This window comes from Medicago sativa, chromosome 1, assembly GCF_051527215.1.
Source record: "Medicago sativa cultivar Bolivia chromosome 1, Bolivia_mono, whole genome shotgun sequence".
Taxonomy (NCBI): Eukaryota; Viridiplantae; Streptophyta; class Magnoliopsida; order Fabales; family Fabaceae; genus Medicago; species Medicago sativa.
The window spans coordinates 68,511,965-68,539,908 of NC_140749.1; the positions used below are offsets into that span (position 1 = coordinate 68,511,965).

The 27,944-nt window shown below is 33.4% G+C and overlaps 4 protein-coding genes and 1 pseudogene across 5 annotated transcripts; 3 read left to right on the forward strand and 2 right to left on the reverse strand.

Annotated features, from left to right (window-relative positions):
- Positions 1–1,143: 1,143 nt before the first annotated feature.
- On the forward strand, positions 1,144–1,981 carry LOC146956729 (uncharacterized). The gene has a single exon (XM_085731208.1). The coding sequence runs from the start codon at positions 1,353–1,355 to the stop codon at positions 1,779–1,781; it is 429 nt and encodes a 142-aa protein (XP_085587334.1). The 5' UTR covers positions 1,144–1,352; the 3' UTR covers positions 1,782–1,981.
- Positions 1,982–6,577: 4,596 nt separating this feature from the next.
- Positions 6,578–13,508, reverse strand: LOC146956730 (peroxisomal membrane protein PMP22-like; annotated as a pseudogene). Its single transcript, XR_015020748.1, has 7 exons — positions 13,378–13,508; positions 13,187–13,285; positions 12,746–12,847; positions 9,823–9,898; positions 8,737–8,807; positions 8,554–8,638; positions 6,578–6,890 (listed from the first exon to the last, which is right to left on the reverse strand). The product of XR_015020748.1 is annotated as a peroxisomal membrane protein PMP22-like (transcript).
- On the forward strand, positions 10,270–11,073 carry LOC146956731 (uncharacterized). The gene has a single exon (XM_085731209.1). It carries the CDS (start codon positions 10,270–10,272, stop codon positions 11,071–11,073), a length of 804 nt encoding a protein of 267 aa, XP_085587335.1.
- LOC146956732 (uncharacterized) lies at positions 11,214–12,601 on the forward strand. Its single transcript, XM_085731207.1, has one exon. It carries the CDS (start codon positions 11,466–11,468, stop codon positions 12,267–12,269), a length of 804 nt encoding a protein of 267 aa, XP_085587333.1. The 5' UTR covers positions 11,214–11,465; the 3' UTR covers positions 12,270–12,601.
- A 12,365-nt stretch (positions 13,509–25,873) lies between the features above and the next one.
- Positions 25,874–26,873, reverse strand: LOC146956733 (cell number regulator 9-like). The gene is made up of 3 exons (XM_085721326.1): positions 26,798–26,873; positions 26,364–26,435; positions 25,874–26,232 (listed from the first exon to the last, which is right to left on the reverse strand). Exons 1-3 carry the CDS (start codon positions 26,871–26,873, stop codon positions 25,967–25,969), a joined length of 414 nt encoding a protein of 137 aa, XP_085577452.1. The 3' UTR covers positions 25,874–25,966.
- Positions 26,874–27,944: the final 1,071 nt, after the last annotated feature.

Consider the following 27,944-nt stretch of genomic DNA (forward strand, 5'->3'; position numbering starts at 1 on the left):
TATGGCTTTGTTATTGCTAATTTTAACCACACTAAAAATTTCCACTTCCTTTATATTGCGAGCACTGCACACTCTACACCAACACACTTCTCTCGCTTTCAAGAAAAAAATACATAAACTTGTTACTTCTCTAACTTTATAAAAGATCTTGAAGGAATCATGGTCTTCTTCCCTCGTTAGGATTCAAAGGAATGATAATAATATTATATTATGTATATTTCATTATGTTTTTTAAAGAGAATAAAAAAAACATGATAGCCACCATCCTTTTGATCTCTAAAGGGGTGAAGGACAACTTGAAAAAGAAAAAACAACATCTGATGTTGGAACAAAGAAATACTTTTAAGTTTGTTTTGTAAATAGTCTTGAGTTTTGAACATTATTGTAGGGTTTACCCAATATTGCCAATTTGTTCTACCATACTGCCAATATATGGTTGTATACCGTCAAAACTTAGCTAATATGCTCCACAATTTAGTGATAATGTAGTCACTTTTAAGGATAAGAAAAAAATGTATAAATTTTCAACTTTAGGGGGCATTTTGCACATAAGTGCAAAACATGAGGGGATATTTGCAAAACATCCTGTTGACTAACAGAAGAATTTGACGGAAGTGGTAAATTGATTAACTTTGTGCAATTTCAGGGGGTAATTGAAGTTTTGTTAATTTCAGAGGGTAATTGAATTAACGAAACTTACAATTTCAGAGGTAATTGCCTATTTACTCGATAAAATGCGACCTTAATTAAAGGGAAAGAAACTAGACTTCTGTAAGAGGAAAGGAAAAAAAGAAACCGTACATAAGCAATGAGTGTCACAAAAGTTATATAGTGAAAACTGAGGGACAAATACGTAAAAAGAAGTCAGAAGAATAAATACATCATAACACCCTTTTTCTTCTCCACAATATTCCTTTCCCTTCTCCATTTTTCATTCATTTCCTCTAATCTTTCTCCCTCTTCTCTTCATTTCCCAATCCCAATCTCTCTCTAAACCCTATCACACCCCTCTCTCTCTCCGCCGCACACGGCAGCTACCTCCGTCCCCTTCCTTCTCATACAGATTCTCCTTCTCCCTAATCTAAATCTTCTATACCCTATTATCCACCACCCCAAACCACATCTATCATTTTTCTTCTTCCAATTTTCTCTATCTCATTTTTATAATTATTTATTAATATTAAATTTAGTCGCTTTCATTATCTTCAACAGTTGTTTTTAATTTATTTATTTACAAATATGTCCGAACCCATTTGTTGTGGTCCCGGCTTTTGATTTTCCCATTCCTCGTATTTCACTATTTTACGGTTTTACCCTTCATTAAAAAAAAATCAAGAAACAACTTCAAACCCATGATGATGAGTCAGAGTCACAATCCTCACAATTCTCGTAGGATGTTGCCACCTGGCAGCAATACGAGAAAGCGCAAACATTCTGAAGCTGATAAGCTGGATAAGCCGATACCTTCCAACCGGCTTCTAGCTGGCTATCTTGCTCATGAGTTTTTGACCAAAGGGACTCTACTTGGACAGAAGTTTGATCATCGTAATCTAAACCGGACCGAAACTGATTTTGACTCTGTCGTTGGCTCAGCTGAACAGCAACGACAGAGTCAATTTTACTCGGGAGCTAAAGCCTCGGATGAAGAGTTGGGGCGAGCTGGAGTGAGAAAGGAGCATGAGACTTATGGTGAGGTGGCAAACATTGTGAAGACGGATGGGACCCACATAAAGGGAATTGTGAACCCCACACAGCTCTCTAGGTGGATTCACAAATCATGATAGTTTTCAGCCAAAAATTCTATGCATTCAAATAACTATGGTCGTTGGTTCATATTGTATTAAAAATCTAAACGGTTTAAGATTGATCCAATGACTAGAGTTATCTCATCTCTGAATGCATGAAAAGTTGAGGTAGGGAAATCCCTTTTGTGAATTAATATGTAAGATTTTGCAGGTGATGATGACGTGGACTTGAGGGACATATGTATGTTGAAAAGGTTAGTTTGGAGTTGGTACGTTACTTACGTGGTTGGCCATGTATGAATGTTATTTACATCATCCTCATCGATGGCTTTTATGATTATTGCTACATTTCTTTTTTGGTTGGACCATAGTTATCTTGTATTTGTACTTTTGATTATTATTGCTAAAATTTGAATACAATTGCTGAACATTACATGCATATTGATCCGTTGAAAATTCCTAGTGTTTAAATTACACCTTGCGTTTCAATTTGATTGAAATTCACTTTGGTTTATAAAATTGTGTATGACATGATATAACAATCACTAGTACTATAGGGTGGCATTAATCTTACGATGTGTTAATACATTAATGGTTACGTCTAACGGTTTACTGAGGCAAAATATTTGATAAGATGAAGAACTTGTAGCAAAATATTTTTGACAAGATGAAGAACTTATAGCAAAATATTGTTTAACAAAAATAATGTGAGTAATTTAGACACACTCAGCTTGTCATAGATTGTAGAAGGGATTCAAGAGATTTATAAAGAGATCAGATAACATGTTTGAGGAGGTAATTGAATGAAGTTTGAATAGGCAGTTGACTTGTAATTTTCCACAAACTATGTGATAATCATTTTTTGTGTTTTGCTCTCTCATGGAATGTGGGATTAGAGGGGAATGTGTCTTATGGGTTGATAAAGCACATGATGCTACAATGAGTGAATATGCATTTTCATTTTTGAATTTGAACAGATTGTTCAGTTTCATCCTCAAATTGTTTTTTTTTTTGTTACAAAAAAGTTTAGGTGGGTTCGGCTCCGGTCACCACCAGGGTCAGGGCACGCCTCCGGGCCCAAAGGGCACTTATTGTTACAAAAAAGTTTAGGTGGGTTCGGCTCCGGTCACCACCAGGGTCAGGGCACGCCTCCGGGCCCAAAGGGCACTTATAGAAGTACTTACAGATCACCCACCAACACTGCCCTCACATCGGCAGAGGGAATCGAACACACAACCTTCTGCAAGGAAGTGACCCGTTCCTTACCAACTGAGCTAACGTGTGTTGGTTCATCCTCAAATTGTTTGAAATAGATAAAACGTCTCTGAATTTTACAACCGTCGATTAATTTTTTCCCTCCGTCAAATTAGATCGTAACAGTGATGACGTGTCACGTTAAGCGTTGACGTAGATTGCCAACTCATATGCCGTATATTCAAGGACGAAATTGATAGTAAATTTTGATTTTTTTTTGGGACTTTTTTAAGAATTAAAGTCATTACAAATTGTTACATTGCCGAATTGATCACTAAATTATGCATTAAAAATCAAGATGGTCCGTGAATTATGTCATTCACTATCAAATCGATCCATGAATTATTTATCTTAACTATCAAACTGATGCATGATATTGTGAAATAAATGCGAACAACTAAAATAATGTGTTTAACTGTTAATTTAACAAAAATGGGGCTATAAGGACGATTTAAATTTACCACGAAGGAAATAGAAATTTTTGCCACAACCGATGGATCTGTGAAATAAAGTTTAGTTACCTCAGTTACTGTTCTTTTCATTAGGACTCCTTAAAAATTTGAAAGCGAGGTTAAGAAAAACACTTTGAAAAATGATGTTATTGTAATTGGATTTTCATCTAACATATATAAGACCAGGAGCCTTTTAAATTTGCATATACATTGCATGGAAACTGGAAAGTATTCATCAATGCATTTAAATGATTAATATAATACAATTTTATCTTTGAAGGTGAGAAAAACACAAGAATGGGGGTTGAATTGTGTTTTGAAAAATTCTTCGTTTCTCCTGAACTGAACACACTGGTCAGAAGCTAAGTGAGACAGCTTCTGAAGTGATAATCAGAATCTGAACGCAGCGGATAAAAAACAGAGAGAGAGAGAAGAAGAAGAAGGACACAAAGCAATTATACTGGTTCCTTCCACAATCCGGAAGTAGTCCAGTCCCCCTTGCACTTCCAAGGAGATTTCACTAGAATGTAATATCTGATTACAATTGCTCAAGCACACAGCAAGAGATTTCCTTTGCTCAAGCACACTTTGCAAGAGTCTTCCTATGCCCAAGAACACAATCAAGAGACTTCTATGCTCAAGCACAACTGCAAGAGACTTCTAGACAAACAAAATTACACAAAAAATGTTTGAAGTTGAACACTTGATATACAATCAGAGGTGCTCACAATACAAATCAGATACAGACTCTAAGACTTAAGAATTTCTAAGATGAGACTTTAAAAACAGAAATTCTAAGTGAATGCAGAACAATTTCAGCAGAGGTTTGGCACTAGTAAAAATGTTGAGAGTCTTTTCGTTCAGCATTGCCAAATCTCTAAGTCTTCACTCCTTTATATAGAGGTGTGAAAGAGACGTTGTGAAATTGCCAGCACATCAAAAGAGTCGTTGTTGAAGCTTGATCTTTCACCAATGATCTTTTGCCTGATTTGGTTGTTGTCCTATGAAGAACCAATTTGAAATCCATTCCCATTGTGAAGGAACATCTTTGCAGGCGTAGCCGTATTCTGGAGCTGTTTTCTTTTCTTGTAGCGTGGACACAAAACAGAGTAGTGGAGAAGGTGGTTGTACAGTTCGTACATAGTACAATGTCAACGCTTTTTGAAGATAAGCTTCCAATGCCTTCAAATCTTCATCAAAATGACCGTTGCAAAATTCCACTAGTCTTCTGCAGTGTTTTCGAATCCAATAGACAGCTTTTGGAGTGTTGATCCTTGAATCTTCAGCTTGTGGTGATAATCAGCTTCTGATGAGCTTCAGCTTCTGATGAAGTCGCTTCTGAACTACCCGCTTCTGATGAACTTCAGCTTCTGATGACGTCATCATTCTTCAGGAGCACTTTGTCTTCAGGAGCACTTTTAGTCTTCAGGAGCACTTCTCTTCAGACGCTTTAAAGCTTCCTTTTCTTGATTCCTTAGCTCTTTTTTTGTTCTTCAGAACCTTTATATGATGTAAATTTTTAACTATGGTCTTGTACACTTGAACAAATATTAGCTAGTCCAATTTACAATTTTTAATACCTTGTTATCATCAAAACTCTTTAAGGTTCATTGTTAAACTCTTTAAGGTTCACTAGGACTGAAACAGAGAGAATTTGAAGTGGTTTTCCACACTTTTGCACGAAGACCTTGGAAGTTACGTTGAACGTAGATGAAACTTCATTTCAAACATGCAAAGCTAATAAATAACAGTTACATACATTTTATTTTAGTCTTTAACATTTATTTGACAATAGCATGGATCGGTTTGATAATCAAGATAAATAATACGTGAATTGATTTGATAGTGAGTGACATAATTCAAGGACAATCAAGATTTTTAAAGAATAATTCAGACATCGGAGTTGGCAATCCACATCAGTGCTTAACGTCACACGTCATCGCCGTTAACGGTGAGACTTGACGGAGTGACGAAATTGATGGACGTTTGTAAAATTGAGGACGAAATTGAACGAGTTGTGCAAATTTAAGGATGAAAATGTCTATTCACTCGATATATAATTTCCTTACCATGTCCCACCAAATGATCCTTTAGAGTGTGTTTGAATGTAGTAATTAGAAATTTTAGAGAAATTAGAGTTTTGGCAATTCAAATGTTTTAATTGAATTCCCTTTCTTTTAGTTTTCTTTAGATAGAATCATAAAATTCTTCAATGATAAATTTTGTGGGACTGTTTTTATAAAGTTTAAAAGTTTTGAGACAAAAGTATAGAGATATCATGAAAATTGATTTAAAATGAAGTTTAAAAGAAAGCGTACTTCTGAAAAATACTCTTACAACTCACTTTTTGCAACAGATATATCTCTATATAAAGAACTTCATTTGAACTAATGAAGTTGAAGACTATTCACAAGAAGTAGCATAAGAAAGAATAAAAAAATTTAATGGAGATATCTCAAATTTCAATGTTAAATCCATGATCTCAAAATGAAATGATGGAATCTCTGAGGAGAGCTATTAGATACTCATACTATTGTACATCATTCAAGTTAAACTCTTAGGTCGTTTTGTATCATCTTCATATACAAACTCACAATTGTATGTATCACTCAGAAGGGTGCATGATTTGTATTGAAGAAAAAGGTCTCGAGAGACAGCTCCTTAACAAGGCTGGTGCCAGAATTTATTGAGAAGACTAAAGAGGAAGAGAAAAATATACTTGAAATGTTTGAAAGGTTGTCTAAAATTTGGAGTTCCTCAACGAATCAATTGCGAGAAATCTTTTAGTTAACGAGAAGGTGCAGTAAGAGATAGTTTAAAGAGGCAGAGAAAGAATACTTACATTGCTCGAAGAGGCAGAGTAAAAAATATTTATAGTTTAGTGAATTATGTTTTCACCTGGATTGAAGCAAATCTCTCTAAAAAATGAAGGACACGATGTAGCAACAGTTGCTGCGAATTAGTATAAAAATTTATGTGCGTGTTTTCTTCTTCCCTTCACTCCTTTAATTTATGTGATTTGATTGAATGTATATGTAAAAACGTTTTACACTTTCGATGTATTTTTCTTTAGAAGATCCTCAAAATAACATGTTAGATGAAATTTGCAGTTGAACCAACTTTAAATAATCTGTGAAAGGGGCACATGCATTAACATTATCCATGACATAATTTGATAACACTGAGAAGTAACTTAACCATTCATTTATCACTGTTGAGCCAATTAAATTCCAAAGACCAACCAAGTCATAGAGAAAATTATGAAAAGTAAGAATAATCCAACTCCAATATGGCCAACAAATTATCATGAATGATCCCCTATAATTAACAAAAATGGGAGATTTTGATTTTCCATCCCAAAAGTGTGAAGACTATTCTGTCCTAGGCCTTCTTGATAGCAACTGATGATGACCTTGCTTTCAGATTCAGAAAGATTGCCCTGATGCAAGAAAGTAAATCAAAAGTCCATTAACTGCTAAATAATTCATACTGCACATGTTTCCCATCAAGAAAGCTTACTAACATGCATCGTACTATTAGTCAGGTAATAAATTCATTAAAGAAACTTTTAATTCAGTTTTCATACAGAAAAAAGTTTGGTAGAATTGGTCACATGTTATTATTCCTTTACTGCACAATATCAATTATTAAAAATTATATTGAGAAATAGTATCAGTTAATATTTATTGTTTAATTGCAATCCTATTATAAATATATCCTAGTGTGATATAATTTAGAAACAGAAATAAAAAAATTTCAATATGGTATCACCAGCAAGGTTCATTGAAGTTTTCACCATCAGGAGCGGTATCTCCAAATCTATGGAGTCCTGTATTCACAAGTTCAGAATCCCAATCATGTGTTCACACGCACCACCTTTTTCCATCTGTGATTTTTAAAAGCTCAGCCCTAGCAGTTGCACGTCATCGCGCATGAAGCCATATTTCTGGCCACTGTTTCTTGCACCGGCATTGCCTCCATCTCTTCCAGGGTCTACCCTCAGTTTACCAATTTGTAACTTGTGGAAAACTGTTTTAGTGGTTACAGTCCTGAGATGCAAGTTACAATCGTGTTGTGCATTTGTCTTCCACATCTTGGTTATAGTCTTGGGTATGCTGGTTCTATTTTTTGTTTGTCATGCCTCTTTTTCTCACTAATGGATTAAATCATGGTGAATTCTTTTCCCACTGGCGATCATTGAGGTGGTGACTCTTTTCTCACATATCAATCATATATTCATACTAGTGGTGCCTTCTCTTCCTACTAACAATCATTCTTAGAGTGACTCTCATCCACAGATAAATCATATTAGTCGGGTCCTCTCTTACCGTCGACAATCACCCGATGGTGACTTATGTTGGTTATGACTAACACTAGACACACACTAGCCTAGCGTTGTCAAACTTGTTTCAAGTTTTATGTGAAAATGCATTATTATAGGGAAAAGATGGAAGTACACCTAGTAGAGAATGAAATATCCTCCAAAATATTGAAACTAGATACATTACAGAATGATCACTTAATGACTAATGCCAGTACTTGACAAAAGTCAAGAGGGAATATCACGATGAGCCACGGACAATGATCATAAATCAGTACAACTATACACGATTTGGCTTTGCAGAAATGAATATTATTTTGAGTATGATGGAATAGTCTCGGTATTGCTAATGCATATTATGTATAACCAGAGAACCACCTTATGGTGCAATTAAAATTCAAATTGAGGGAAATGAGAACAAGAGAAAATGTTTCCACATTGCATCTTCACAATTTTTACTTAATCAAGGAATACGTAGACAGCCAAAGCAATCTTAGTGGCCTAATGATGTACATATGTACTGACAACATCACAATATAGTTGAAAGCCGGACCCAATATAAAAGGATCAACATTATTTTCTTCAGTCTAAAAGATTTCCTTTATAAGAAATATGACATTACTCAAAAGAACCTTTTGTAATTTATAGTGCATGCCTATACTCACAGTACTATCAACCAACCAATGATGCTTAATCGTTATTTTGGAACAATTAAGAGATGAAATGAAAACATCATTGAAGAGTAATAATTAATAAAAAGTTGAAAGATACAAGAACTCACCAGCATGAACCAACAAAGCTGTGAAATAAAACACGGAACTGCAAGGCATATACTGGTAATTCACCCAACCAACGATAGGCCAAAACTGCATGTTCAAAAAACTAATTAGTTACGCCTTCCAAAAACTAACTATTCAAATTGTTCCATTGGCCAAACAGAAGAAGATTTATGACATTGTCATACCTTCCACGCCGTCAACTGGACAGTAGGATAGTCGTTTTTGACTTTGTTCATGACTATATTCCAAGGTCTTCCTGCAAACCAACCTCACACTTTAATTATGAAGCACTATGCAGTGAAGGAGAATTATTTAGTATATTTCATTTGAAAATTGTTTTTATTAAGTGGCATATGTATAATGTATTATCAATAAGCTGGAATTGTTTCATGAGGCTATTTTGTGAATAAAAATCAGAGAAATATGAAGCGTGCTTTCCAAAAAGCTTAAACTTCATCTATCATTCAATGCATCTCTTTGATTAAACTATGCAAGAGAGGTAAGAAACTTACACACACAATTTGTTTCTGCGTTTTATCTTTTCTAGACCCTTCACTATTTCAGTTTGGTTCAAGTTATCATTGTGAAGATTTCTAGAGTTTTCAGTTTTTCTTACGAATGAGAACTAGTACTTTCTTCTAGATTGTAACACAAGCAAGCATAAGTAGTTCCTTTTATTGCTTTCCTCCGGGAATTAAATTCAATGTTAAGTTTAAATTGAACAGAACAATTTAAGAAAGTAAGGACTTGGCTGTTAGACCCTTCATATACTTGTAAGGTAAGATTGATACATGAATCGTTTGACCTTTTATTCTATAAATGTTTTCTAATTTGTTGTTCGCAATATCATATTAAGGCTATGTTTGATAAAAATGAAAAGTTTTGCACCGAAATTTGGGATAGAAGGTCTAGATTTTCTAATGCAACAAATTGTCGATCAAAGACACCATATTGACTTGTAAATAATGATTATTGTAAACTTAGGGTTACATATTGACCTATAAACATTGATAATTTTGAACTTCGGATTACATATACATACTTCAAATGCAACATAATAGTACCAGAACCAAAGTTAGGAATTAAGCAGAAAGAAGAAACAATTAATACTAAATATTAGAGGAATGTCAATTCTGTTTTCTTGGTAGAGAGGTGGGTTACACAACACAAGAGGCACTCAATTATAACTTTACAAGTTACAACAAAATCTGACATTAATCTTTATTCATTTACATATATGATAAGAATTTTAACAATGAGAATTATCATACCTTCAATAATCAAGCCATAATACATCATGAACAAAAAGTTGTTCCATGGAGAACTAGTTATTTGCTCAAGGATCACCTAGTAATATGTTAGTAATAGGACTCCTAAGGGCAGAAGTTATAGATACTAGTGGTTTATTTAATAATATTATAAATAAGTAACTGTTACTTGTCTGCAGTAATTGCTGTCTACTAGACTTCTATGTAACAGCTATAGGACTTAGTATTATAAATAAGATGCAGAGGAAAAGAAAGGCATTCAGGGATTGGGATAAAGGATAGGTAGGGAGAGACCAAGCTCTCGAATTCTTGGAGGGGAGAGAACCAAGACTCTCGAATTTCTTGGGATTATATTGTACAATTACTATTAGTTTATATTTTGATATCAGTTACTATCACTGGTATCAGAGCAGTTCTGATCCAAGGAAAGAAATTCACAGTAGGGGGGAAATGGACATGCCACAATTTGACGGCAGCGGTGACGCTTATTGGTGGTTGATTTGTATTGAGAAACATTTTGATGTCGTGGGAACACAGGAGGGTGAGAAGTTGCTGGAGGCGGTGAAAGCCTTGCGAAACCGTGCTCTCGTATGGTGGCAGTGGTGGAGTCGATGCCATCCACATGCGAGTTGGCGAGCGTTTCACGTTGCATTCATTTGGCATTTTAAGCCAGAGTATAGAGACCTTCTACCTATATCGGATGAAGAAGAGGAATCTGGATTGGAATGGGAGTCGTCGACGCCTCACACATTCAGCCTTCAATCAGAAGAAACTGATCAAGGAAATTCTGAACTCATTCAGACAGCAGAAGAGGAAAAGGTAGAGAATGCAGAAGAAATGGATGCAGAAAATTCCTCCATGAATGTCATCATTGTGGAAAAGCAACAAGAGACCAAAACAGATCTGTGCAAATTTCTTGGTATTGACAGACTCTTTTATGAACATGGTATGAGTAGTGTGTTCGAATCGAGGGCGAAATTGCCTAGAAAAATTATCGGAGAGGGATGGGTTTCACTCGAGTTTGGCGGCCTACCTCCACCGTTGCCAAAGCCGCCAGATCCAGATGTGTTTGTGGTGAAGAGTGGATTATCCTCTGGTTTGATCGAACTGGCACTATGCCTATTGCTGCCGAAAATTCCTCCCCAAAAGAGAGTGTCTGATGCATGCATTAATTATCATGTTTCACACCTTGCACTGTCACTCTACTTCAAGTTATGGGACCCTGGTGGACAGTTATGTTATCCTTCACCTTGAGGACAAGGTGAGTCTTTAGGGGGGGAGTATTGTTAGTAATAGGACTCCTAAGGGCAGAAGTTATAGATACTAGTGGTTTATTTAATAATATTATAAATAAGTAACTGTTACTTGTCTGCAGTAATTGCTGTCTACTAGACTTCTATGTAACAGCTATAGGACTTAGTATTATAAATAAGATGCAGAGGAAAAGAAAGGCATTCAGGGATTGGGATAAAGGATAGGTAGGGAGAGACCAAGCTCTCGAATTCTTGGAGGGGAGAGAACCAAGACTCTTGAATTTCTTGGGATTATATTGTACAATTACTATTAGTTTATATTTTGATATCAGTTACTATCACTGGTATCAGAGCAGTTCTGATCCAGGGAAAGAAATTCACAGTAGGGGGGAAATGGACATGCCACAATTTGACGGCAGCGGTGACGCTTATTGGTGGTTGATTTGTATTGAGAAACATTTTGATGTCGTGGGAACACAGGAGGGTGAGAAGTTGCTGGAGGCGGTGAAAGCCTTGCGAAACCGTGCTCTCGTATGGTGGCAGTGGTGGAGTCGATGCCATCCACATGCGAGTTGGCGAGCGTTTCACGTTGCATTCATTTGGCATTTTAAGCCAGAGTATAGAGACCTTCTACCTATATCGGATGAAGAAGAGGAATCTGGATTGGAATGGGAGTCGTCGACGCCTCACACATTCAGCCTTCAATCAGAAGAAACTGATCAAGGAAATTCTGAACTCATTCAGACAGCAGAAGAGGAAAAGGTAGAGAATGCAGAAGAAATGGATGCAGAAAATTCCTCCATGAATGTCATCATTGTGGAAAAGCAACAAGAGACCAAAACAGATCTGTGCAAATTTCTTGGTATTGACAGACTCTTTTATGAACATGGTATGAGTAGTGTGTTCGAATCGAGGGCGAAATTGCCTAGAAAAATTATCGGAGAGGGATGGGTTTCACTCGAGTTTGGCGGCCTACCTCCACCGTTGCCAAAGCCGCCAGATCCAGATGTGTTTGTGGTGAAGAGTGGATTATCCTCTGGTTTGATCGAACTGGCACTATGCCTATTGCTGCCGAAAATTCCTCCCCAAAAGAGAGTGTCTGATGCATGCATTAATTATCATGTTTCACACCTTGCACTGTCACTCTACTTCAAGTTATGGGACCCTGGTGGACAGTTATGTTATCCTTCACCTTGAGGACAAGGTGAGTCTTTAGGGGGGAGTATTGTTAGTAATAGGACTCCTAAGGGCAGAAGTTATAGATACTAGTGGTTTATTTAATAATATTATAAATAAGTAACTGTTACTTGTCTGCAGTAATTGCTGTCTACTAGACTTCTATGTAACAGCTATAGGACTTAGTATTATAAATAAGATGCAGAGGAAAAGAAAGGCATTCAGGGATTGGGATAAAGGATAGGTAGGGAGAGACCAAGCTCTCGAATTCTTGGAGGGGAGAGAACCAAGACTCTCGAATTTCTTGGGATTATATTGTACAATTACTATTAGTTTATATTTTGATATCAGTTACTATCATAATACGACATTTCAGTCATAAGAGTTTTACATTAAACAGATACCAGGGCCAAGGAAAACATAGAACCTAACACAACACAGTATTATGCCCATAAATTAAGACAAAGTTCGCACAATAAAACAAGTTAACTATATACCTTCTTAGCAACAGTTTCATTGCCTTTCTTCCCCTTGAAAAGTTTATCCATCAATAAATGGAGATAATGTCCAAAGGGTCCTGCATAGGCGAAACCATATAGCTGCAAAATAATTTGATTTTAAATTTCCACAGACCTTCAAAATTCAACTACCACCAAATCAACCTATAATAACTTCTACTTCATCTATGACATAGTAAGCAATAAACATGTTTTTAGATTATTTTTTTATCTTTAAAAAATTGATCATTGATTGAAAGTTTTGTAGCACCGACACTTTTGATTGTAGGCATGTTCGGTGTTGGACACGACAATAACATATAAAATTATTGATGGTGTTACCAACCTGTCAGTGTCATTGTCGTGTCCGGTGTATACGTGTAGGTGTTTCATAGATTGAAAGTAATGAAATTGTAAAGAAGAAACAATTAAGTAATATACCATGAAAAGAAGAATCCTTCTGAACTGAAGCTTCTTAGCACCAGAAAGCTTCTGTGCAACAGCATCACTAAAACCAGCTAGAACTGATGAAGTAATAGCCTAACATAACAAAACACACACAAGTTTGTATTTTTCAACAACAATATAAAAGTCTCTTAGAAATGAAAATGAGAAAAATAGTAAAATGAAACCTTGGTTCTGAGAGGATGAAGCTTAAGCTGAAGGAGATATTTGTTCCAAGCATCGTTGACTTTGTCAGACATGGCGATTGATCAACCTTGGTCTGTCTCCGCTAGTCCGCTATTGTTTTTTTGTTGCTGTTATTAACAATTGATTAAAACAAAGTATATATAATAAACAATATAAAACTGGTGTGAGAAGTGGAATGCATGGAAGAGGTTAGGTGGCAAAAAATGAGAGAGAAAAAAAACCTTAGATGAGAATCATGACTCGTCACCTTAAATAAATTAATGTATGTTAACGTGTTCACCAGAAATTTCTTTGTAATAATTAATGATAGTACGTGCATATCAATTTCAATAAAGAAAACAATCAGAAAGGATCGATGGTGAAGGAATGTTATTACTTTCTTCCTAACGAAGTTGCATGTGTTTATGGGAATTTGTCAATGAAGAAATTTGTATGGGAATATTAATTAATATAGAAATTGTGGTCACATGTGATTGCAATGGATACAAACATATAGGTAGGATTCGACGAGTGGATGAAATTCATATGGGAATATAGAAATTGTAGATGTGAAATCCGTGATAAAATTGAAAGTTACTCGTTTGAATACACATACATATCAAAATACATATTATTTAATTATTTAAAAATGCACCTCATTTAAAACTTGACAACATTCATTGATACACATACATATTGATATATAAGTTAAAATGTAGACCCATATAAAAATTAAAAAAATTAGGTACTCGTGTTGATATATAAGAAAAAATGTATTGATATATTAGTAAACATATAGACACGTCTATAAATAAAAAAATTATATACCAATATGGATATATGAGTAAAAAGATAGACACGTGCATAATTTTAAAAAATATGGATACATGCATTGATATATGAGAAAAAAAATATAGAAACATGTATAAATTAAAAAAAATAAAAAATAGGTACTCTTGTTGATATATGAGTAAAAATATAGACACGTGTGTAAATAAATAAAAAATAGGTATCCATATTGATATATGAGTAAAAAAATTGACACGGGTATAAAAAAAGTTAGGTATCCATAATGATATATGAATAAAAATATAAACACGTGTATAAATAAAAAATAAAATAGGTACCCGTGTTGATATACAAGTAATAATATTAAAAGATATAATTGAAGATGAAGATGAATATGAAATTTAAAAATACAAAATTTTGAAATTGGCTACCTATGTGCAATCATGATGGTTAAATCTACCGATCTTATTAAATTTTGAATCTGGGTAGCCATGGATGTAAAATTGTATATTTTGTAATTTCAATTTTACCTTTTTAACCAATAAATTGAAAAATTATGCATTTATAATTAATGGGAGCCTAATATGCACCCTCTAAAAAGAGGTCCAACCATGGTCCTCATAGTTCTACCCCCTGTGTACCAGGTAATGTAACCGGTTGGTATAATAATAAATAATAAAGTTAATATAAAAAATATTGACCATTTGCTTGTTACAAGAAATGCCCCTTTATTGGTTGGTGTCTGTATCTTCATTCTCCATGGTTACTATTCCTTTATCATTCCTCAACGGGTATTTTTTTTTTGAAGAAACAAAAATGTCTCAACAGGTAATTTTAATTTGGACCATTTGAAGTATTGGTCCAACTTAGACCACTTTCTTTTACAATTAGATTAAATCAATCCATCAAGTTTTATCATGGTTTACCCACACCAAATCTCCTTTCCTATTTCTCCCATTGCTCTTTCTCTCTCCCAATGAATAAGAATTTAGAACTAAAACAAACAAAAAACAAAAAAATTGGCCGAGGAGGAGTTGCTTCATGTTTTCTTAGATGGAGGGATAACATAGATGTTAGTTGAAGAAAGTTGAATAATGAAGTGTATTAATCAAAGTGTAGCCTTGGTTGGATGGCCTTAGAATGCGTTTGCTTCATTATCTTTATTCCACCATTTTTCCTTATTTCTTTTTTTGTTTCTTTTGATTTTTTTCCTTACATTCTTTTCATGTATTGTATATAATAATATAAAGGAACAATTTTTTCTTTTTAATTTCCCAAAACCGTGTTTTTATTTTGAAATTGGATGCCCAAATAGTAGTTTTGCAATAAGATTGAATATCCACTTCTCATTTCAAACAGTTAAATTAATTAAGAAAAACTGATTTATTTTATTTTTAATATTTTGTGGTTTTATTCCGGTTTGTATTAGTTTCTCTATCCTTTAAATCTTTCAAGAATATCCAAAATTTCTTCTATTCGATTTTTCTTTTATTTTCATTAATGAAGCACAAAGGTAAAGGTTAGATGAACAAATTTACAAATTAGGTGTTATTCATTTTTGTTTTTATTTATGTTGTTTGTGTTGTTGCAATAAAAGAAAGAATGAAAGGGAAGAAGAAACCCACAACATGAAAATGGAACAACATAAAAAGTGAACATTGACATCTGATTCTTTGAGAGAGGGAAAAGAGATCCAAAGTAATTTAGTGTTGACAGAACATGATAAGTTTAGGAATTTTGCTCTTTACTCAACAAAAATTGCTCACTCCCAACTGAAAAGACGAAAATACCCCTACGCATGTTAACTCACGCTACTGTTAATTTTGTGTGAGTTAACTCACGCTATTGAAAAACTCAACGTGAGTTAACTCACGTTAATTACAGGTATGCGTGAGTTAACTCAAGTTTATAGCAGACAAGAGTTCCTGCATTTAATGCAATGCAGTCAAGTCATAAATGACCCGTAACCTTGACACATTCATAACTGAACCGAATTACACCAATTTAACAACATAATCTCATAATCGCATGGAAACAATCCAAATTACATAAATTCGTTGTTTATCACACAATCACAGTAGCGTGACTTAAGTCACGCTAGTGTTAACTTTCTGCGTGAGTTAACTCACACAACCCATACAACTAGTGTGAGTTAACTCACGCTAAGCCCTATCATCTACCTCAAAAAATGACGAACCAACCAGAAAAACCAGCAAAAACTGATGAGTTTTGATGATACATCACTTGTTCTTTGATGCATGATGAGGGTAGAAACTTTGCTTCCTGACGATTTGCAATGATTTGGAATGAAGGTTTTGACCCAAAAAAATCGCACTTTTTGGGTTTTTGGAGGTGGAGGGAAAGAAAAATGGAGCTGTGAATATGGACTGCTGGGTTTTGTTCGAAAACAGTACTCAACGTGAGTTAACTCACGCAGCGTGACATAACTCACGCAGGGGCAAAATGGTCTTTTCAGTTGAGAGCGAGCAATTTTTGTTGGATAAATAGCATAATTCTAAGTTTAGTGAACTGTTACAATCTAATGGTAAAAAAAAGTGGTCTAAATTGGACCAATACTTCAAGTGGTCCAAACTAAATGCACCCTCCCTCAACGCACAAAGATTTTTAATGTTATGTTAGAGATCTTAAAGTTGTATTATTCACGGTTATGAGAACCAGTTTCTACAAAGATATATAAACTTTACACTACTCCTTCCCAAGTAGCACTTTTTCTACTGCATTCATTACTTTACTCTTTCCAAATTTAAAGCTTGACGGAAAGTGAATTGAATTTGCTAGTTTCCTTCTGACATGTTTGAAACAGTTTACAACTTGTTTGATTTAAGAACTCAGAAGTTTTTACCATATATGATTTAAGAAGTTCTCGGCAGAAATCAAAGGACGAATATATATTGTATTATACTTCATTTTTTAGAGTAAGGTCGGTGATCGGAACGGGAATGAACAACGGTGGAAAAACTGATTTTTTTTTTTTCCTTTCTTTTCTTCAATTTTCAAGGAGGGTGGAGGCATTGAATTAATGTATAATGTGTTGTATATCATTTATTGATTAATTAAGAGTTATTAAACATATAAACAAGTTTATCAAAACTAAGAAGGATACTTTTGTCAAAAAAAAAAACTAAGAAGGATACTTACAGGGGATTACATCGAAGATGACATACTAGGTGGAGAAGAAGCGGACGACAATGAGCAGAATGAAAAGAAAAAAAAAGTTAAACAATTTGAAATAGGCTATATATAGCTGGTTAAGTTGGAGGTCCATGTTTGGACCATTTAAAAAGTGGTCCATATTAGGGGCACCATAATTAATTAGTGGTTGGTAATTTTAATGATCTATAATCTAATGTAATAAATATATTAAAAGTATTATTTTTTCACAATAATTTTTATGAATAAACCTTTTTTAAAAAATATTTTCATAAATATACATATGCTGACGTATTCCCTTAAGAAAAAATATATTGATAAACATCATATTAATATATGAGTAAAAATATCGTTTGTAATATTATTAATACTTACTTCAATAATCATTTTTAAATATATATTTTTCTAGAGAATATTGAGGATAGTTTAATAAAATAGGTCCCCGTCTGGATATATTAATGAAATTATTTTTACTCATAAATTGCAAATAAAATAGGTCCCGTATTGATAAATATACATTAAGAATATTGATGGTGAAGAAATGTTGTTACTTTCTTCCTAACGAAGTTGCATGTTTATGGGAAATTGTCAATGACAGAATTTGTATGGGAATATTAATATAGAAATTGTGGATGTGAAATCCATGATGAAATTGAAAGTTACTCATTTTTTTTACACAAACAAAACGATATTCATTCGTTGAAATGGATAGAATACATCAGAGTCAATATCGCTGAAAACGTAAAGGGTGAATCTGCGAACAAACTCACATCACCCAAGTTAATAGCATACAACGGCAAAATATCTACAAATAATATGATAAAATCTAAATTACCAGAATACTCATGCTTCCGGATCTGCAACGTTGACGTCCACATCATTGATTGAATCTCTGTGATTGACTGAAGCTGGTGTTTCAATATGAACTAAACAAACACCGCAACAAGACGCGAAATCAAACAACGCCACACAAGACGACAGACAACACAACGCCGCACTCAGACGACGAAATCACGAAAAAATACAAAAGAAAACACTTGATATATGTGATAATCATTTATTTAGATCAAAAAAGGGAAAAAAAGATGCAAAGGGATGATTCTAGATCAAAAATGACCTAAAATCACCCCCTTCTCAATGAGTGGAAGAGAAAGAAAAATTAGAGAGAAGTTGGAGTTTCTCTCAATAAAAAACTAGGGCCTGCTGCAAAGTTACTCATTTGAATACACTTACATCAAAATACATATTATTTAATTATTTAAAAATATATGTTATTTAATAACACATGGATGAGATGATAAAGATTTATTTTTATCTAAAATGTGAAATCTATTACAAATATATTCAATAACACGGGGATGAGATGTAAAGATTTTTTTTAGTTTAAGTAGAGGTCATGAATTTTAATAATGTAGTAGTGTTAAGTATCTTGAGTTCTAATAGCATTATTACTTAATTTGATCACTAATCAATTAAGGTTCGCATAAATAGCTAATAAAATTATTACGATATTTTCCCACATAATTGTTAATAATATAGATACAAAATAGAGAAAGAGAGAACGGTAACAATAAAAACGGCTACGGTTTCATAGAATAACAATGTCATCGTTACAAAAGACTATAAGAGAATATATATAATATAACCTAATGGACTCTAACTTACTAATATAAAGGTCCAATAGATTAAGTCCAATACTTTATTATTCAACAATAATGATATTGAAATATAATTAAATAATAAATATTCCAATAATTAATCCATACAATTACACGTAGAGGATACCGAATTCACAAAAAAAAAAAAATGAGTATGTCCAAATACTATGCCAAAATAATTGTGACCAGTAAATACTTCCTCTGTTGTCTCAATCCCATTATGTAAAACTTTATAAAATTCACCTTAACGTCAAAAAAAAAAAGAAGATAAAATTCACCTTATAAATCATGAGAAAATGTGTTTATAAGTGCAAATAGTCTTCACCTTATAAATCAATTTCACATTATTGAGTTACATCCAACTAAAATTTTAAGATGTAATTCTAGCTATCCAAGATTTGTTTGCACACTTGTTACCACTATCATGTCATTCAAATCACGCTCCAGATAATAATGGAGAATTGAGTTATAGGGTTGAGTAATACTTGATTGAACCCAAATTATAAGAGAGATAATAATGGAGAATGTTGACTTGTCATCTATTTATTAGCCAACTTGCAATTTTTTCAGTGAGAAAATTACAAATTCTACCAGAGTCGGCCCTAGACATAGATCGGGGATGCGACGGTCTAGGACCCATGCCGGTAGGGGGCAAAAAAAAAATTATTGTTGGGGATGTATATAGAAATATTTGGTTTATGGGAGGTATATATAGCAAAATTCACGGAAAAGGTCCCAAATATTGACATGATGAAGGGCTGGACTGAAGCATGTTAATGTTTTTGTCCCTCTGACGCGATTTGCTATATATACTCTCGTATAGCAGAAAGATTTTTATATGCACCTCTAAAAAAAATTTGGTTGTTTTTAATAATGTGTCAAGAAAATTATTATCGAAAAAATTGGTGATATTTTTTTGGGACCTTTGTTCCTAATAATGTGTCTCACTAATATTAAAAATATTGGAGATATTTATTATCCAAGAAATTTGGATAATTTTGTAACAAAACAAATTGTATTTTAGCTGAAAAATGAGCTTACTAGAGAAATCAATCTTTTTTTTTTTTGGTACAACTAGAGAAATCAATCTTAATCTTGTCTTTCAAAGGTTCCAAAAAATTAAATTATATCAATATAGTAATGTCAACTTTCTTGAATTGATTGAAAGGATTGCATAATTGAATTTGATAATGCAAAATCATGTGAGACGCATTCATGATCATGAAACCGATGTGAGACGCATCTAGGATCATGTGGCCCACCATCTTTTTTTTTGTTGTAATTTTTTTTTGTCAATAACTGCATTTAACATACGATGTTTTAGGGTGTCAGCATAGCTGAGATATCAACTGTCAAAATTAATGTGTGTCACATCAATTTCAATGAGGTAATTTCTTATAAGTTATTAAGTGTGCAAAAATTCACCATTGAAGGTACATTTTTAACAATAGTCTAACATTGATTTTGTATCATCATAATGAACTTGTTAGATATACTTATAACATATAAAAAGAGGAATGATGTACTTCTAGCATACAAAAGAGTTTTTGTATCTATGATTCCTCTAAAAAGTCTAACATTAATATTGTATCATATATTATTGTTGTTATGAGTTTAACATTGGAGAATTTTCCATCCAAACTTTTACTTTTTTGGTGTTATAATTCTTAGGTGCTAACATTTTAGTCTCTATTTTTCATGTGCTAAAATTTCAGTCAACTTCACATGTGTTATTATTCTCTACTTCTACGGTATATTATTTTGTTTTGGTGTCTATGAAATATTTGATTTTCAGACGTTGCCTAAAAAAATATTTATTCAGTAGTGAAAAGCTGAAGAAAAAAAACGAAATGAAGAGTTAATAAAATCACAACAATGAACTAAAAAAATTTATGATGTATTATGTAAGGGGCCCTTTCCTCATATTATGACTAAGGCGCGTAAAACTCTAGGAATGACCCTAAACTCTACTTTTGCAATATTACAACAAAATATTTTAGGCAAAATTACACTTGTCGTTCTTTAAATTAATTTCATATAATATAACTAACGGTTTTGTCATTTATCTATTTTCCACGTCCTTTTGGTCCGTTTGTATATGAATTTTCAAATATCAAATCTAAAATTTATATGAAAACATGAGTGAAAGACCATAGATTTGAACACTAGATGCATAGGTTTAAAAATCGGACCGATAATCCTGAAGTCCTAGCTCAATTGGAAAAATGCCGAATTTGTTAGGCCGGATGTCATGATCGGGGTTCGAACCCTGGTACCTCCACTTGTGTGTGTGAGTTTATAATGACTTTGCCATTTCGTCTATCCACAAAAAAAAAAAATCGGACCGATAATCGAATCGGTTAGGGTACTGGGTCAGTGGGTCATTGGTCGAACCATTGGGTCCGGTTTTTAAAACTATGACTAGAAGTTTATATCGAAATAAAACCATAAATTTGAATCTTAAAAATCCATATACCAATTGATAAAAAAAAAAGACCAAAATGACGTTAAAAAAATATAAAGGATGACAAGAGTAATTTTACCAATATTTTATTAGCCAGCTTGTAATTTTTAAAAGGAAAATTACAAACCCTCTAACACAATTTTGCACTAGAAGAATTGTAAACCCTAAGAAAGGGGGTATATATTAATGCGTTTTCTAAAGGGGATATATATAACAAAAATTGTAAAGAGGGCCCAATCCTCTACCACGCTTTAGCCCAGTAACCCTTAACCCTTTTTATTTTACAACTCAATAGAATTTCATTTTCACATCCCCGAACCCAGTTCTTTCATTTTCACACCCCTTAACATTTCATTGGTCCAAGCGTAAAACTTAGAAGTAAAAGGTAAAACACATAAGTAACAACACGTAAACAGCAAAATATCTACTCCTTCCAAGAGGCTTAATTTGTTTTATATTTTGACGATGCTTTTTGGTGTTTCAAATATAAGTGAACCCGAATTTGTAGTTAGATTGCATAATATAATAATATGACTTTCATCATGAAAGTTTCATACTTGGGACATCAAATTTGGTTTTCTGTGATTTTTTATAAGTAACATCAAATGATAAATGATTTTCATGTTATTGGGTATGAATGAAGTGTATTTTATTTAGTTTTGTTGGGTTTGGTTCGACCCCCCAATTTTTTTGTTTTGTTATTCTTTTTTATTAATAATAATATATATAGGACAATGTATATTTGACACACAATGTTTTGGGGTGTCAGCATAGCTGAGATTTCAAAACATTGTATTATGGTGACTTGGGATGCAACATAGCTCAGATGTCAATCGCCATGATTAACACATGTTTCATTTATCATTTATATAAAAAAAAAATTATGGTATATTATATGAGGGGGCCCTTTTATCAAACTTTACCTAAGACCTATAAAGTACTAGAAACGGCATTGTATCCCAGGTAATAACTCATAATCAAATTGAGCACAATTTGTGCCAAATTCGGATAAATTTACAAAGAAATTTCTAGTTTTAATTAGCTAGGAAACAAACTAGCATTTTATACTTTTCTAGTAATCACCTTTTTTTGTTTGTAACCATTTATTTCACATGGAAACCATGCTATTCTTTTGAATATTTGAATATTTGATTCCGTTGTACAATCAATAATGTGATATACGCTACCATTTAATATATAAATCTTCCTCTATATTGTTTGAAGAATTCTGCTCTTCTCCCAACAAAAAACGCTCCCTCCCAACTGAACTGACCAAAATACTTCTGCGTGAGTTAACTCACGCGGGGTTATACACCTACGTGACTTAACTCACACAGGAGTATTTTGACAAAACATGATAAAACCCAGGAAAACCAATTCTTCTACAAATTGCAAATTGATAGATTCATCTCTTCTGTGACGACTATCTATAGATTCATCTCTTCTGTGGTCAGTAACATAACCCTTATTTTCTGGCTCATCAACATCAATTGCAACTTCATCTGTTGTGGCCGAAAAAGATTTCTTGTGATAATTCCTCTGATGCCTTGCTTTAAGGACCCGAGTCAATACTTGAACTATGTTCCTCATCGAAGGACGCTTCCTACGAGAACGGTTGATGCATTTGTATGCAATTGCTGCCACTTCATTCAGCTCTTGGAAATCATATTTTCCTTCAAGCTTTGAATCAACAATCTCCTCCCAACAAACTTTTCCCTCAGAGTTAATTGTTGCCTAATCATCCATCAATCAATAACATTCATAAGAATCGATTTGCAATTTGAGGGAGAATTGGTTTGCCAAAAATTGCTACATGAGTTAAGTCACGCAAGTGTATAACCCCGCGTGAGTTAACTCACGCAGCGTGAGATAAATCACGCAGATTTAACACTAGCGTGAGTTAACTCAAGCAATGGTAATTTTGATATTTCAGTTGGGAATGAGCAAAAGGTGTTGGGAGAAGAGCAGAATTCTTGTTTGAAAGCTCCCAATGTAGGACTATTTTTACATTACTGCAAGAGCTTAAATTACAGGATCTATAATATCTATTCTATATTATATTATATTATATATATATATATATATATATATATATATATATATATATATATATATATGAGATATTCTTGCATGAACTCTTACCTAAGAGATTATTCTTACACCCAACCAATAAAAATATGACACATGTTATTAACTTTTAAAAAAAATGTGATTTTAATTAAGGAAATGGAAACATAAATGGTGGTGGGTGGTTTTTGTTGGTTAAAGAAAGTGGAAAAAGGAGAGAGAAATATTAAAAATAATGAGAAAAAATTATGATATTAATTATTTTTATTATTTTAATGAGATGTTTGATTTTAATTGGTTGGGTGTAAGAATGATCTCTTAGGTAAGAGTTCATGTAATATGTCCCTGGTGTGATACGGCTGTTGAGGATGATTGGCATGCTTTTGTGGGTTGTCTGGTAGCGCGTGAGAGTTGGTATTGAGCAGGACTATCGATTGTGCTGCAAACGCGAGTTGGAAATGAGAGCAGTTTGGCAAATTTTATTTTTGACATATGTTGTTCAGAAAGTCGAGACATTGTTGGTCGGGTGGCTTTACTTCTTTGGCAAATTTGGGCTGCACGCAATGATGTCATTTGGAATGATGCTCATCATACTTCAACAAGCATTGGAAGGACAACACTAGACACATGACAACAATGGCAAGAGATTCATAAACAACCCTCACCACCGGTTGTGCAACACGTGCAGAATAGAGTGCCAGGCAACAACTCAGTTTGGGAGAAACCGCGCGAGACGTGGTTGAAGTGCAATGTGGATGCTGCGTTCCATGTCGGTAACCATCTTACATCTTTTGCGTGTTGTGTTAGAGACTCTCGTAGAGACTCTCGTGGGCAATTTATTCGGGCTCAAACAAAATGGCAGCGGGCAAATATGACAGTGTTGGAAGGGGAGGCAATAGCCTTACTCGATGCCATTCACTTTGCTGATGTGAACAGATGGGACCGGGTTGTCTTCGAGTCCGACTCAGCTACTCTAGTGCAAGCTCTATCGTCTCCGAGCCATGGTGATTCGGAATTCTATGCTATTGTTTCTAGTATTATTTATCAGTTAACTTTACATTCCAACTTCGAGGTGAAGTTTGTTAGGAGACAAGCGAACATGGTTGCTCACACTTTAGCTAGGGCGGCCTGTTCTTGGGCTAGTCACCGTATTTTTAATTCTTATCCTTCTTGTATTGAACATTGGTTGATTAATGATAATAGTTAACTTTGCTTTGGTCAAAAAAAAAGAAAACACCCCCTTTCAACTCTTTTAGGTTGGTTTTTTCTCTTTTCAAAAATGTCCTCAATTTTGAATACAAATAACAAATGTAACTAATAAATAAGTATAAATTTAAATATTAAAAAAAATGTAACAAACACGATATGAATATATATATATATATATATATATATGATTTTTTTCACTTTTTTCTTCAATTTATCATTTAAAAAGTGTAACAAACTATATGAGCATATTTATACTTACTTTTTCATTATCTCAATTATACCTTTAAACAACTTTTTCTATAATAAAAGTCGTTGTTGGTGTCATTGAAATAAATAATCATGATTAATTTGGTTTGTTATAACTTGAAAGCAACAAACATTTATATTTTTAGTTTTAATCCAAATCAAAATTTCATAAAAAAAACACCGTTAATAATTTTCAAACAATAGCGCAATAAAAAGAACGGAAAGACGGGCATGTGAGTACTCGTCTTTTCGCTAGTAATAATAAAGTTATGCGCTCTAAACTTTCAATATGGAAGTGGAACTATATTTATCTTCTTTTTTAAAAAAATTAAAAAAATAGTGAACCAACTATGTATCAACATATTCAATACTTTATTAGCAGCATATTTCGTACCAGAATTCGTACCACGTTCTAAAGAGAATTGCTGGTTACAGCGAATAGCAACCTCGTGAAAATTTCATTAGTCCTTATTTTACTAAATATCCGTCCTAAATTACATCCATGCCACCCCTTGTTTTCCGGCCAAAAAACAATTGTATTGGCTAAATGATTTATCGTGATGTACTCGGGATAAATAGCAATGCTGTTAACTTATTTAATTTGAGTTGTTTATATAAATACATATACTGTAATCTCCAACAATTTGCTTTATATTAAATTATGTTAAAATTTGGACATAATTCAAAGGTTTGGTGAATGAAACAGGGTTATCAAAGAGTTCAGCTAGCACGTGACATGATTTACCCCTTTTTTTTCACAAACAAATACTATGATATATCCCTCATACATATATAAATTCAGGCAATACATGAACCAATAAGATTACTCATCACACTTTAATTTCTAAATGACAGTATAATGTAATAAATACATAGAAAAAAGGCACTGTTAATTAATACTACTGCTGCAAATTATATAGATGTAACATGACTATGACAGAAATTGATCAACTCTAAATTGATGCATGCATTATAGTTGCAGATGGATCAGCGAAACATGGTGGGAGGCATACGAGGAGGAGCATTAGGTGGTCCAATCCAACCTTTGGAAGGGTTAAACCCTCTTGCTTTAAGTTCAGCATGTTCTTGGCATAAGGCACATGCATCACAACAGAAATGAACACAACAATCACAACAAGGTTCAGCCGGTAATCCATACTTTGCTCTCAGTTTCTCTCTGTAAAGACATGAGTACAGCCAGTGACATGTAATGGTCATCAGTAAACCGTATACACATCCTTGCATAGCACAAGCTGCATTCATTAATTATTCAAAACCATCAAAAAGATTAATAAACATGTACTTAATTAGAAATATTATCATAAATCAAAGTATACATGTTTTGAGCATATAGCAAAATAGGTATTTAATGTTGTGTACTTACAACTACGTCCTTCATCCACAACTTCTGCAATTTGGCCAAATGTGATGCATGGTAAACAACATGTTATCAAACCTGCAATATTTTATATATCAATTACATATTAATCATAATAAACATATAATATAATTCAATAGCCAATGATATTCAATGTAAAAGGATTTGAGATTAATTGGTTTTTCTTAATAATGATGATTTGATTCGAAATACTCTATTTATTTGCCCTAGAAAGGTGTAGTCCAGTAGTAGGGGTTGAGATGATGAAGAAGTATTAAGACGAGGCCCAGATCACGATTGATCTCAATCTCTGGCTTTGCTACTAACAAATTTTTTTTCTCCCCATGATAAATTAACCCCTAAAATTGACATATAAAAAAAAAAAAATTGAAAGAGACATATATAAAAATTGTCTAGCTATATATATATATATATCTTACATGTTCCCGGGTTTTCTCCACAACCACATAATTTAGCTGACCATTTAGGTGGGGAAGAACGACCAAAGATGTTCATGTTATAACTACTTATTTAGTTGTTAGCAGAAAACTTCATTTGAAGCAATAGAAACAATGTATATATATCTCAAAGAAGAAGATTAATTTACTCGTTTAATTTGTGTTATCTATATAAATACAAATACTGTATTCCAAAACAATTTCCATTGGAAACATCGGATATATATCAATTATATTTGAAGTGGTTGCTAAGACTTAGGACTACTTCAATTCAAACATTGGAATTCCAAGTGGATTTTATATCATAATCGTTTATCTTTTTGCTTCAAGAATATCAATGCCGTCTGATTAATCACGACTTAATTACTAATTAATTGATTTTAGCCGTCTTCATAATTTTCTATTCTTTAGACTGTTATCCTTTTGCTTGAGTATCTTTTTAATTTTTCTTTTTTCTTGATTTTCTCTCACACCAATATTTTTTTATATCCAGAAAAGGTTAGCGGTGCAGTTTGTTGTCCACTTGTCTTCTGTAATTTTCTATAACCAATACTAAGTCATTGTTTCAATATTGAAGTTGAATTCATCATAAGTATCTGAATTTGAACCATAGAACAATTTTACAATGCCCTAATTTGTTGAGTTGTTAATCCATAAAGTGAATAAAAGCAAGTTAGAATTGGATAAGCTTTGCTTTAGAAAATTATTTAGTTGGTTAAGCTAGTTTCTTAACTAACAAGTAACAAGTTACCATATAAATAAGTTGTACAATTCACCATTCATTAACTAATGAAAATATTGTTACAACAAACTCTTATTTCTCTCTTATCTTCATCATCTCTCAAATTCATCATCATTCTATATATATCATTTCTTTCTCTTTGACTTCTTGCAATATGCAAGAAATGTGTGATGAGCAAACAGTTGGCATCAAGAGCTTTGGGTTCTGATTTTGGGAAACATGAGATGTTAGTGAGAGTGTGTGATTTCATAATTTCTTGTTACAAAATAAAGAGGAAGAGGAGATTACTTGTGATGCAAGTAAGCTCACAAATGAGGAAGAAGAAGTTACTTGAGGATCAAGTAACTTGAATATGCCAGCTGGACTTTCTGTTATGGCAGTTAGATG

Bases quoted from the DNA above. Each gene is read 5' to 3' on its own strand.
- LOC146956733 (XM_085721326.1), bottom strand. From the start codon at position 26,873: ATGAACATCTTTGGTCGTTCTTCCCCACCTAAATGGTCAGCTAAATTA. The intron at 26,436-26,797 runs GTAAGATATATA...AAAATATTGCAG, and splicing joins TGGAGAAAACCCGGGAACAT to GTTTGATAACATGTTGTTTA. The intron at 26,233-26,363 runs GTAAGTACACAA...TAATGAATGCAG, and splicing joins TGTGGATGAAGGACGTAGTT to CTTGTGCTATGCAAGGATGT.
- LOC146956731 (XM_085731209.1), top strand. From the start codon at position 10,270: ATGGACATGCCACAATTTGACGGCAGCGGTGACGCTTATTGGTGGTTG.
- LOC146956729 (XM_085731208.1), top strand. From the start codon at position 1,353: ATGATGATGAGTCAGAGTCACAATCCTCACAATTCTCGTAGGATGTTG.
- LOC146956732 (XM_085731207.1), top strand. From the start codon at position 11,466: ATGGACATGCCACAATTTGACGGCAGCGGTGACGCTTATTGGTGGTTG.